The 12,441-nt window shown below is 37.9% G+C and overlaps 1 protein-coding gene across 6 annotated transcripts in view; it reads left to right on the top strand.

Moving 5' to 3' along the window:
* The window catches only part of APBA1 (amyloid beta precursor protein binding family A member 1), a 93,129-nt gene that overhangs the window by 59,570 nt on the left and 21,118 nt on the right, over nucleotides 1–12,441 (top strand). For all 6 annotated transcript variants that reach the window (XM_057402162.1, XM_057402161.1, XM_057402160.1 and 3 more), the window contains exons 3-5: nucleotides 3,094–3,174; nucleotides 6,522–6,561; nucleotides 11,245–11,390. In XM_057402162.1, coding sequence (XP_057258145.1) covers nucleotides 3,094–3,174; nucleotides 6,522–6,561; nucleotides 11,245–11,390 — 267 coding nt within the window. The remainder of the gene's footprint in view (nucleotides 1–3,093; nucleotides 3,175–6,521; nucleotides 6,562–11,244; nucleotides 11,391–12,441) is intronic.

Here is a 12,441-nt window from a genome sequence, read left to right as displayed (position 1 = left end):
GGGTGAATAGTGCTTTTTTTTTTGTTGCTGCACCTAAGGAAACACTTTGTAATTCCGTTGATGAACCTCTTTGTGTAATAGCAGCATGCTTTCCATGAACTTACTGTATGTGTTCTGACAACATTTTTCTTAGGCTTCTAGAACTTGTTCTGTTAACAGACAATGATGCAGTCACTAAGAATTTAGACTTCAGTGGAAGTGTTTTGAGGAGTTGTGCAAGTTCTCTGTCCACTATGATGTATCAAAATATTTTTTGTTATTGCCGTGACTGCATTCTTTCCTTGTGCATGTGTATGGTACCTCTAAAATGCATTTTGATGCTGAGAACTGAGTTCTTATTCTTCAAAGACTGAACTTTTTTGTACAGATGTCCTTGGGGACAACTCTCATGTGATGTCATGTAGCCAACTTTATAGGATGTTTTTTGTAGGGGTTTTGTTTTGTTTTTTTGTTTTCTGTTTTTTTCCCCAGAAAACATTTGAGCAGACATTCAAACAGAGCACATGGAAAGCCATGTGATTGTTTTAATGATTGCTTAATTCTGATACTCTGTTGATGAAAATAGCTGGGTAAAGGTATTTGTACTGCTACTGGAGTAACTGCTAATGCATTTTAAATGGTGCAGAATTTTTTAATGTCAGCAACCAACTGGTTTAAATAAATAATGTTACCACTTTAGTACGTGAATACAAGAGTTTTCAGGCATTTAAAATAACTTTTTGTTTGTGGAGACATTCGATGCTGAAAAAATAATGTTTTTCTTTGCTATTTAAAACTCAATCCTAAAATATTCCACTGTCATTATTAGGTTGAGAGTATTGCACATCTTTTGTATTTAATTTTAATACAGAAATACTGTGTAACTGTGGGGAATGTGAGCACTATGAGGATGATTCATCAAGTCAATAGGAGTTGCCATACGTTCAGCTGAGACACTATGTAAATCTAACCAGAGTTACAAAGCAAGTCCTGGGATCCTGTATCTCTCCCACAGCCCCTTTGTGAATGCAGCGAGCAACCCTTCAGTCTGATGGCCCACATGTCTGTGTCCTACAGACCGTTTCACAGCTACATATTGTCAGAGACTGTTGTGAGCGGCATGTCCTTTTTACGCTTCAGTTGTAACTCAAAATACAGGGAGGTGCAAGGACTGCGCTTTTATCTGCATAATGGGGAATTGCTTCTTACCTCTTTGGAAGCCGTTATTAGTTAATTATAATTCTAATATTTAGCAATTATTGAAGATAGACCTTTTAACAATGTGAGGGTAAAGAAAAATAGGAGGAGAATGGAATTATATTGGTTTGTTCCATATCTGTGGAGCTAAGCTTGCAATTCTTAGTTGGGTTTTGGTGTTTGTTTGTTGTTTTGTTTTTTTTTGATTATTATTGTTCTTATTTTTGTTTTTCTTTTGTATACTATTTCTCGTACTCAGTGTTTTAGCTAGAGTGGAGGCATAGCAGAAGGGCATTCCTAGATTGCAGCTGCTGCCAGCTCTGAGCACTGAAAGTGTAGCTGTTTTCTGGTATGATCTTTGGCTTAGAGAAAAGCTGTATTATGTAAATGCTTGTGAAACCAGGTATGGCATTTGCTGGTTTTGCCATCAGTGTTGAACTTCTGGGCTGGCAACCTAGGGCCAAACTCCTTATGTCAAAGGAGAATGCAGAATGGCAAGACTGCTGTAGTAAACACCCAGCCTGCATAGCCAAAATACTAAACCTTCCTTTGAGAATTCACATTCTGACATGCACACTGACATGTTTTGCATGTATGTCCTTAAGATTGGCCTTTAAATATGCCTGCTGGGTTAAAGCTTTGTACTGTCTTCCATTTTGATCACTTTCATTAATTTCACACTCTGTGTTCTTGTGAAGTACTCCAATAACATTCCCCCTGGTCTGGACTGAATATACCTCACTATAGCTTTTTAGTGTCACCAACATTCATTAGAATTGACTGTGATTAAAATAGCCTTTCCCAAGGCATTCTTTCCCTTTACCAGGATACTTGCTGAAGGATCATACAGATCTAGATATTCCATAATACAGTTTTTCTGTGCTCTTCCCTTTGTTTTCCTGTTGTGTCGTTCTTGATGATTGTGAATGGCTAGGAGAGAGCTGGAAGGACAGTTTCTCCACTGAATTGTTTACAGCGAAGGAATTAAAATGAGGAAAGCTGACCTAGAGAGCATGTATAGTACTGAGATCATGGTATGAACTGTGAAATATTTTCCAAATTTGCATTCTAAGGTGAGGAATCATAGTCCTTGATTACACTAGTATTGAATAGTCCTTGAATATATTCTAATTAAGTCCTTGAATACATTAGTAATACCTTGTACAATTTATAAAAGCTGTTTTCTCAAATGACGGATTAATATTTGTGGACAATCACAGTAGCCTACCTCTGCTCAGATTAGATTAGTTTAGCTCTTCAGATTAATTATATCTGAGAGCATGTGTGCTTATGGAGAAATTGCAGCCTTTTCTTCAGTCTCCTCAATTTGACAACTACGTAATCTTTAGCTGAATCCCTGTGTTCTGATCATGGTCAACTTACCTGTCTTACCACAGCTTCCTTACTTAGTTACTTTTCTTTCCTAGCATGTCAGAGCTTGGGACATAGGTTTAGATTGCCTGCAGCCTTCAGTAGGGTCAACCCGATACCAATATCAGATGGTCGTCCATTCACCTTGCAAAAATACAGTTTCATGGCACACTTTTTTGCTGAGTGCTGCTTGTACAGCTTTTTATTTTTCCAAATGTTTAATTTTTTATATTACTGACAAATAAACACAGGGTTTTTTTTAAAAGATGTACTCTGTTGAGAGTAAATCCACTGAGATTTTGATATGTGATCATCACGAGAAAAAGCAAGAGTTACATTTTTAAAGTGTTTCTCTAGGTTTTTTTGTTTGGTTGGTTTGGTTTTTTTTCTATAATTATTATTATTATTACTTTTATTATCATTGTTCTGGCTTTTCTATTTTTCCCCCCTCATCTCTTATTTCCATTGCCAAGTCAGAAGAAAATCTGAAAGAAGAATTTCTACATTGGTTTTTCAGATTATTGTTGATTTTCTTGTCATGTTTAGTCTCCATCTCCAGATTCCTCTTCACCTCGGGGTGCTGAATCAAGTAGGCAACATCATCAGGAGGCCTCCACTAATAAAGAGGTAAAGTGAAATCTTTCTAAAGTCTTGTTCATGCTGCTTATGCTTTTTTATCTTTCTTGCCTCCTTGTACCTCTGTAATCCTGTATCTTCTTCCAAAGTTGCACCAAACTCGAAAAGCTGATTTGTTGCTCCTTTTCCCTTAAGCTTGCCTGGCTGTCTGACTGAATTTCAACATACCTAAGACTGTTTATCATAGCATTTCTGAGTCTGTGTTCAGCAGCCACTAAATTTATTAATCAGGCTGAGAGGTATTGATTTATCAAACAGCTAAATAATCTGAGTTTCAGAGACAAAAGAAATCAGCCTTTTTGTTTTTCCCCTGCAGAATGTCTTCCTGCCAAGAAAAAAAATGTTTCTCAGCCAGATGAAAAAACTTGCTTACATGAAATTAATTAGGCCATAACTTATACTGCTTAATGTTTTGCCATTGTAGAAACTGACTTGTCAGTGAGTCATAGTCAGAATTTGTTTCCAGGCTCCTTAAAATAAAGCTAAATACTTTATTGCTTACCAACACAAAGTGAGATGTGTGAGTAGAAATCACAGTGTGAAAAGAAAATAGTTTGGCATTAAGTATTTGAGTTAGTATAGAATGGCTGGCTCTGTAAACAGAAATATCTGCAAATATTTGGTTTGTTTACCTTTTGTTCTTTAAATTTCAGAAAAATGTGGAACTGTAGTCTAACAAGATACCACATTGTTACTGATAGCAATGCATGGGTTATGTTGCACCATGAAAAAAAACTGATCTACCGTAACTGGAAATACTAATTAAAATGGTAACATTAACTAGTAATCTGTTATTTCTTATTCATTATATCCTGTTGTCAAGGGATAAAAAAGCTTGTAACATGCAGGTATTTGTGCCAGTCTATATTTGTGTTTAGAAAATAATGAAAGGTTTCAAAAGACTTGAGAGTCTCATATTAAAGCCCTTAAAAATAGATAGTGCCATTAAATTTTCATCTGCTGTATTGTTAGCTTGTTAAAGCCTTTAGCATTCTTCTGTATGGATTTTTGTCTCCTCATATATATTGTAACTTTTAGCAGTTTTTAGGCATCAATAGACCTATCCAAAGGAAGAAAATAAACAAGACGCTACTTATTTCAGTTTTTAGGTTGTGTTCACACATAATGTCAGAGGTGGTAAACCAGGTTTCACAGTAGAATCTGTCAGGCTGCTTATTTCCCTTATACGAGCAATAGTTCCTGCTTTAGTACTTCCAAGTCAAGAACAACAGCGGTAAAGCAGCATCATAAGTTTGGGGAATGACTTTTAGGTCTTAGTAAAACCTTTTTTTCTTATATAAATTTTATAATAGTAGGTGGCAATGAGGCTAGCAAGAGAAATGAAACATTAATGACTTTGATAATTCATTATTCATGGATATGTAAAATTAAAAGGTGTAGGTTTCCTCCTATTGGTAACTTTACCTGTTACTTTACTATTCTTGTGGTCTTAGTAGAGTGTCTTTCATCCTAGGTAATGAACAAAAATTGCTTGATCTTTTGTGCAAGGTTTTACAATAAAAGCATATGTGATGACAGTTGACATCTCTCTCTGCCCTGAAAAGAAGTTGCATCAGCTAGTAGATTGCTGAAGAGCTGTTAAATCTGTAGTAACAGGCTGTGTTCACTCTGTTTAAAAAAAAAAAAAAAGGAAGAAAAAGAAAATACTTTGGAAAGTGCATCTATATGCATGAGCTGTCTGGTGCATAGGGGATTTGCCTTTTAGGTCTGTCAGAGCCAAATGGTTGAATCTCCCTCTTACCACTGCACCACTAGCACTTACAGAAAATTTTTAAAGCCTGTATCAGTAGGTGGTCCAGTAAAAACATTCATCTGAAGAGATGAAAACGCCAGATATGAAAAGACATGTCAGTGCCCTGACAGAAGCTTAAGGGCTTCGGCAGTGGGAGGTCACTGTTTATTGGCATCTTTATTTATGCTAGTGCAATCTCTGATAGAGAGCTTTCTTGGTTTTGCAGTACAGCTTAGTCAATTTCATAAGGACCAGCAAGTACTTAGAGGCTGCACAGGCTTTGCTGTCCATCACACACCTTTTGCTTTCATTTCATGAATCTTATTTTATTCAAGATGAGCATCACTGATTGAAAAATATTACTTGCTATTCATCTTCTATTTGTTACAATGGAAAAGACTTCTTCAGATTAGTCAACAAACCTGCCACGTAACTGTAACCTTCCTAGTTTACCTGGCTTTTTCCACCAGTACACAGAACCTAATAAGCTGCCTGACCTAAAGGAAAATAATCTGGTGTATATTTCAATGTATATTGTCTGGATATATACTAGAAGATGTCTAACATATTATGCATTTTCTTTTAATAAAACTGTATTAAGCATTGGAAGAGTTACTGCTGATACAGTCAGTGACAGGTTCAATGTCAAGTACTCACTATCCAGACTTTCCAAAATTCTTACCTGCAACACATATGATAGCAGCTGATATTTCAATATCTCTATTACCACCTATACGTTGCCATATAAAATTTTCTCTGATAATTTTTTCTGTGTGGTTTGATCATGACAATACGGTGAAGTTTACTGAAAGTTATCTTTCAGGTGTTTGAATTGTTAGCCATAGAGTCTTTCACACAAAATAACAGTTGCAAGTAAGGTCTTAAACTGTGTCTTTACATATGAAAATCGGTATGTTTTTTATTTTTTTACCTTTTATGTAATTGAAGCTACCAGGTATAGATTCATGCTTGATATAATGTAAACACAGTTGGTGGTCAAGTGCTAGTGAATTCAGTTATCCCACAGAATGCAGGTTGCTACCTAAACTGTTGAAATTTAGAAAGCTTTTTAGTGCAAGGGCTGCATTAATGCAAGGGATACATCTAAGAACAATCCTGATGAATAAGAGGGTTAGGGTAATGAGTAACTCAGTTTTCTTAATGAATGGGTGACTGGGCTGATGGTTTCAGCTATGAAAGCCATCCCTTCAGTATAGCATAATTTTATATATTCCTGTATGTATTTATTCTTAGTTGGATGATCCAGTGTCTTTGAGATATGACACATTTTTGCTCAACTTACTGATAGTAAAAGTAGAACATCTATTGGTAGCAATTAGTGTACTACTGAACACCAACAAGTAACTGAAAATTGGGCTTAGTATGTTGCCTGATAAAGATGGAAACCTAATGCATCATTTAACTCTAGTAGGTGCTTAGAGTTTCAAAATACTAAATAAAATAATAAATCTTAATAAGTGGTTGTCTTCCTTTGCTCATTAACTATGACTGATTAACTTTTTAATTTTTTAGTGTATTTGTGCATGCTCTGTTCTGTTTGAAATCCTTTTTGTCTTAATTACAGTCCAGAAAAAGTTTGGCTTCATTTCCAACCTATGTTGAAGGTAAGATGGTTCTACAATTTCCAAATCTAAATGTTTTTTAATATAAAAAAACTCCAGTATTTATAATATATAAAATTTTATTTGCTGAAAAAGAAAAGCTGTTAGGGTTGGGTATATTGATATAGATTAAATTGTATTCAGTCTGGAACCTGAGCTAAATCCTACTATTCTCTTTCAGAAGTTCAGATTTTTTAGTGTTTAATTCATAGTTTCTGTTGTTTTCTGCTGTTTTCTTTTTAAATCAGTATCACTTATAACAGCACAGATTTTTTTATTGTATTCACACAATACATATGAATGTGTGTGGACAAGGAAAATAAGCTTGGCAAGAAGACTGTCGTGCTCTTTCCAGCACTGATTGATTAATCCAGAATTGATTAACTGGATTAATTGGGAGGCCTGCAGATGCTGCTTTACAGCTACTTGTCCTCCAGTTAAATAGTGCTTACAGTCTTAGGGTTAAGGTTGCATTTGTACAAGTGCTTAATTTATTCAGAACAATGTGAAAGAGCAAGTTGCCTACAGCATGAACTGTTGTTAATTTTTTTATGAGTGTCCTGGTACAGTAACTCAGAACCACACAGCTGCTCAATCACTCCACTTCACTTCCTCCCCTCCACTCCCAGAGGGATGGGGAGGAGAATCAAAAGAATGTAACTCCCAGGGGCTGAGATAAGACCAGTCCAGTAACTAAGGCATAACACAAATCACTGCTGCTGCCACCAGTAATAATAATGATAAGGGAAATAACAAGAGAAGAGAATACAACTGCTCACCACCTGCCGACTGATACCCAGCCTGACCCAAGCAGTGATCTAGCCCTTCCAGGTAACTGCCCCCAGTTTATATAGTGGGCATGACATGCTGTGGTATGGAATACCTCTTTGGCTAGTTTGGGTCAGGTGTCCTGTCTTTGCTTCCTCCCAACTTCCCCTCCTCCCTGGCAGAGCATGAGGCTCACAAAGTCCTTGGTCAGAGTAAACATTACTGAGCAACAACTAAAAAAGTTGGTATTTCCAGCATTGTTCCCAGGCTGAAAGCCAAAACCACAGCACTGCAGCAGCTACTAAGGAGAAAAATGACTGCTACTGCTGAACCCAGGACAATGAGTTTGCGTTTCGAGTATACAGGAAGACTGCATACTGTAAAATGTAGTTATTTTGTTATGAGGGCATGACAGAAGGAGAAAATTTGAAGTTTCATTTGCCTTTTTTTATCCCTGTCAGTGGTAGTTCCAATCAAGCATTTCATCATACATTTCATGAAATGCCAGAAATACAGTTGATACTATACATCATTTAGGCTGTCTTGGAAGTCCTTGAATTGCTTTACAGTGTGCTGTGTCTGTGATTATGTGATAGTTCTCTTTAGACTACAAATTAATCACTTGTTTAGACATCAGCATATAAACTGCATACTTTGGAGTCTGTGGCCGGAATGTCAACTAATGAAGATTTTGTGTATTATCTTGAAACTAGCTGAGATTTGGAATTTTGCAGCAATGAAGGATCTTTCTTAGAACTGAAATTCATCTACTAATGGTAGTCCTGTCTATCAAGGGCTATCTTAAATAATCTTCCCTCCTTAGAAAGAAAAATTATATTATAAACGAAAATTTTCTTAGATATTGATCCAGTGCAAAATTCCTTACAAAAGAAAATATTGCCATTTTTATGCACTAGCAGTACAAGAAAAACTTCTAGCACCTATCCTGTGCTTTCATTCAGATAATAATTTCATTGTCAGAGGTAATAAATAGAGAGGTCTTTCAAAAAGCAGTGCTGTCTGTGTGTTCACCACTAATGAAAATACAGCACATACCTTTTTTTCGTTTTCATATGCTTCCTTCTGCGATCTTTATCTACATCTTTGTCCATATTAATGGCTTCTGTGTTTTGGTCAGAAATCATATTCTAAAGGGGTTTGTACCCTTTATAGTGAAGGGGTCGAAGTGGTGAAAAGGCCTTGACAGACAGAGTAACAAATAGCAACGCTTAAAATGCTGTATGGTTTCAGGACTGGAGGAGTGTACGTATATGTAGTTCTTCCAGATGCATAAATCGCATGAATTTCTCTAAGGAAAAAAAAAAAAAATTTGTGTCGTGTACTTGGAAGAGACTTATTAATTTTTAGAGTTTTCCAGGTACATAGTATCTGAACAAATTCTGCACACTGGAGATGAGCATCTTAAAATTACTAGTCATAAACTTTAAAATTTAAAGAAACCATAAAGGAGACAAGCTTGCTCGTAAGATTTATACATCTCCTTCTGGATGTATATTTGTCAGTGTGATATCTCCAGTTCTTTCTTCTGTTGTTTTAATCTCAATAATGACTTGCATTTCTCTGGGGCCCCTGCTTATTTTGAGGGGTCATTAATCTCTTCTGTTATAATTAGAACAAACTTGGCATTCTGAGTTATATTAAACTTTAAGCCCTATCTTCTTATATCTGAAGATGACCCTTGAGCAAATAAAAACTGTTCTGATATTGTAGGGTTTTTTGCTTTCTTCTTAGAGTAATAAAAAGCGAATCTTAAGCGTTTGTTTTATTGATGATAAAATGTGGGCATTTTTACCATTAGCAGTCTTTTAAGATTATTTACATTTTCACTTGTTCTGAACATCAACTTTTTTTTTCCTTACTTCTGAGAAAACTAGAAGCTTCTTCAGTTAACCAACCTCCCTATTGGAGCATGACAATTTTAACATGTAGCAAGGAGTCAAAATAAAACATTTTTACATATACAGTTTTTAGATATGATTGCCAAACTCCAGAATGCTTACAGATCATAAATTCTGCTTTGTAAGGATTTGCATTGTTAGGCACTGAACACTTCATCACCCTCTAGCTTTCCACAAAAGTTGGTGGGAGTCAGATAATTAAGAAACTGTGGAACTAAGGGAGTTGTTTTGCCATCCTGCTCTCTGTTTACCAACATTATAATTTAACTCTACACTTTACTTCAATATCCTTGTCGAGAATGAGTGATTCTTAAAGGTCTATGGCATAAAAGTGCTTTGCTTAATTGAGCAATCAGTCTTCTTGGTAAGGAGAGACGTATTGTACCTGTAAAGCATCCCTGGGAGTTTGGTCTGCCTGTTGTACTAACTGCAGCTAATGCACAAGTGAGCAAGTGGCTGGTGGCTGTTATTAAATTGCACCCTTTCTCTTTCTGTTTATGACTGTAGATCTTAGAATTGCAAGCTTGGTTTTGGTGGATGAGGGGTGAACTGAGTAACTGTGTATGTCCCTTTATAACAGTGAAAGCTCACGGATTTTGCTCCGGGGTGATCCCTGCTTACAAAAGAATGAGCTATTCTGAGAAACAGTCTGCATTAACAATTACAGCTTTTGCTGGAGACATGATGTTTGCATGGTCAGATTTTAGTAGCAGGGGGACCACAGGGATAGCTTCTGTTGGAAGCAGCTAGAAGCTTCCCCCCTGTCCAGCAGAGCCAATGCCAGCCAGCTCCAAGATGGACCCACTGCTGGCCAAGGCTGAGCCCATCAGTGATGGTGGAAGCACCTCTTGGATAACATATTTAAGAAGGGAAGGGGTGTGTGTGTGTGTGAACTGTACAACAGTAATTGCAGTCAGAGAGAGGAGTGAGAACATGGAGAGAATCAGCTCTGCAGACACCAGGGTCAGTGCAGGAGGGGAGGAGGTGCTTCAGGCACTGGAGCAGAGATTCCCCAACAGTCCGCAGTGCAGACCATGGTGAGGCTGTGCCCCTACAGCCCATGAAGGTCCACAGTGAAGCAGATTTCCCCTGCATCCCATGGAGGACCCTACACTGGACCAGATGGTGCCTGAAGTAGGCTGTGACCACATGGAGAGCTGGAGCAGGCTCTTGGCAGGACCTGTGGATGCATGGAGAGAGGAGCCCAAGGAACAGGTTTGGTGGCAGGACTTGTAACCTCACGGGGTACCCATGCTGGAGCTAGTTTGTTCCTAATGGTCTGCTGCACCCTATTGAAGGGATCCATGCTGGAGCAGTTTGTGAAGAACTGCATACAATGGGAAGGACTCATGTTGACAAAGTTAATGGAGGACTGTCTCCTGTGAGTGAGACGCCATGCTGGCGCAGGTGGAGAGTGTGAGGAGTCCTCCTCTGAGGAGGAAAGAGCAGCAGAGACAACATGTGATGAAGTGGTGAACTGACTTCAACCCCTATTCCCTGCCCCCCTGCACTACTGGAAGGGAGGAGGTAGAAACCTGGGGAGTGAAGTTGAGCCTAGGAAGAAGGGACGGGTCAGGGGACAGTGTTCTCATGATTTGATTTTATTTCATGTTAACGTACTCTGATTTGACTGGTAATAGTTTCCCCAAGTCAAATCTGTTTTTCCTGTGACAATAAATGGTGAATGATCACTCCCTGTCATCTCAACCCACAAGCCTTTCATTATATTGTTCTTCCCTGTCTAGTGGAAGAGGGCAAGTGATAGAGCGGCTTTGGTGGGCACCTGGCATCCAGCAAAGGTCAACCCACCACAGATATTTTGAGCATTTGGTTGGTATTTTGTACCTTTGAAGGTTCTGGTTGCTATGCCATCATGCTAAACTGAAGTATTTTAGAGGAGGATTTGCAGCCATCAGGTACAAGCTCAAGTTGTTGAAGTGCTACTGGTTTGCTGTGGTTCAGCATGATTTTCTTCAGTGACTGCTTTCCTGTGTTACAGTTCCTGGACCTTGTGATCCTGAAGACTTAATTGATGGAATCATTTTTGCTGCCAATTACCTTGGCTCAACTCAACTGCTTTCTGATAAAACTCCCTCCAAGAATGTGAGAATGATGCAGGCTCAGGAAGCTGTCAGCAGGATCAAGGTGAGGAATAATCCCTGCTGCTTCTCATATGGGTGCTTTAAGGTTGTGAGTATAAATTTACTGTGTATGCAATGGCTTTTTCATGTGAGGTTATCTGGAGTTTCAGAAAGGTTAAGTGCCTCATTTTTCTTTCTGCAAAAATAAATCACGTATTTAAAGCTGCTTTTGGAACAGGATTGATAAGGAGAAGTTACCAAATAGTTTTAATTCCCTACAGTAATACTTACAGTGCTGTGTATGTTAAGCCAGAATCTGAAGTGAGTGGTGGTCTAAGTTATATATTACTTGGATGTTGAGGGAAAATGGGCTTAGGGTATAACTAGTAAGTACTGCAGCTGCTTCTGGCTTGGCGCTTTTGAAGGAACTGGTAGTGTGTTAATTTCTGCAGTTATTTTTGACCCTGCTATGGGTGCTAGTTTCTCTACCACATAATTGCTATGAGCTGATTTAGAAAGAAAAGGAAATCCTGTGATGGTGCAGAGATGTATGCAAAAAGATAATTTGGCATGTGGTATGTTAGTTTTGTCCATTGAAATTAAAGTATATGGATGAAGTATTACATGGTTGTAGAAGACGCTGCAGTATTGCCACTACCCATACATGACTGGATGGTAGGCACACAGCTTCATCTTCTGCTAATTCAGCTAACCAGCACAATCTCAGCTGAAAGTTTTCCTTAGTTTAATATCTGTGTGTTCTTCTTTTGTATAGTTTATATTAGATTCCAACTCAGACTCTGTGTGCAATTGCATAAAAGAGAGAGAGAGAGACAGCATGTTATCAGCATGGCTGTTAGCACTGTCTATTAAGTCAGCTGATCCTTCTAACTATTCCTCCAGATGTTTTCCATGCCAGGTGTACAGTATGGTCTGTGTTTGAAACTTTGACAGGGAAGCTCTACCTAGAACTGTTGAGACACTTCCAGAAAATGTAATTTTGTTGATGTTCAAATACGTAAGTTCTTATAACCTTGTCTCTGCAAATCACTGACATCTAGCATTTTCAAGGAGGCAGGGATATAGCCTCTGACAGATAAGTCACTTTCTGGTCT

Source organism: Pezoporus wallicus, unplaced genomic scaffold (genome assembly GCF_028554395.1).
Source record: "Pezoporus wallicus isolate ANWC-B61680 ecotype Strahan unplaced genomic scaffold, APGP_CSIRO_Pwel_v1 contig_6275, whole genome shotgun sequence".
NCBI lineage: Eukaryota > Metazoa > Chordata > Aves > Psittaciformes > Psittacidae > Pezoporus > Pezoporus wallicus.
Note: the sequence above shows the minus strand (reverse complement) of the source record. Positions and strands in the feature narration are given on the sequence as shown.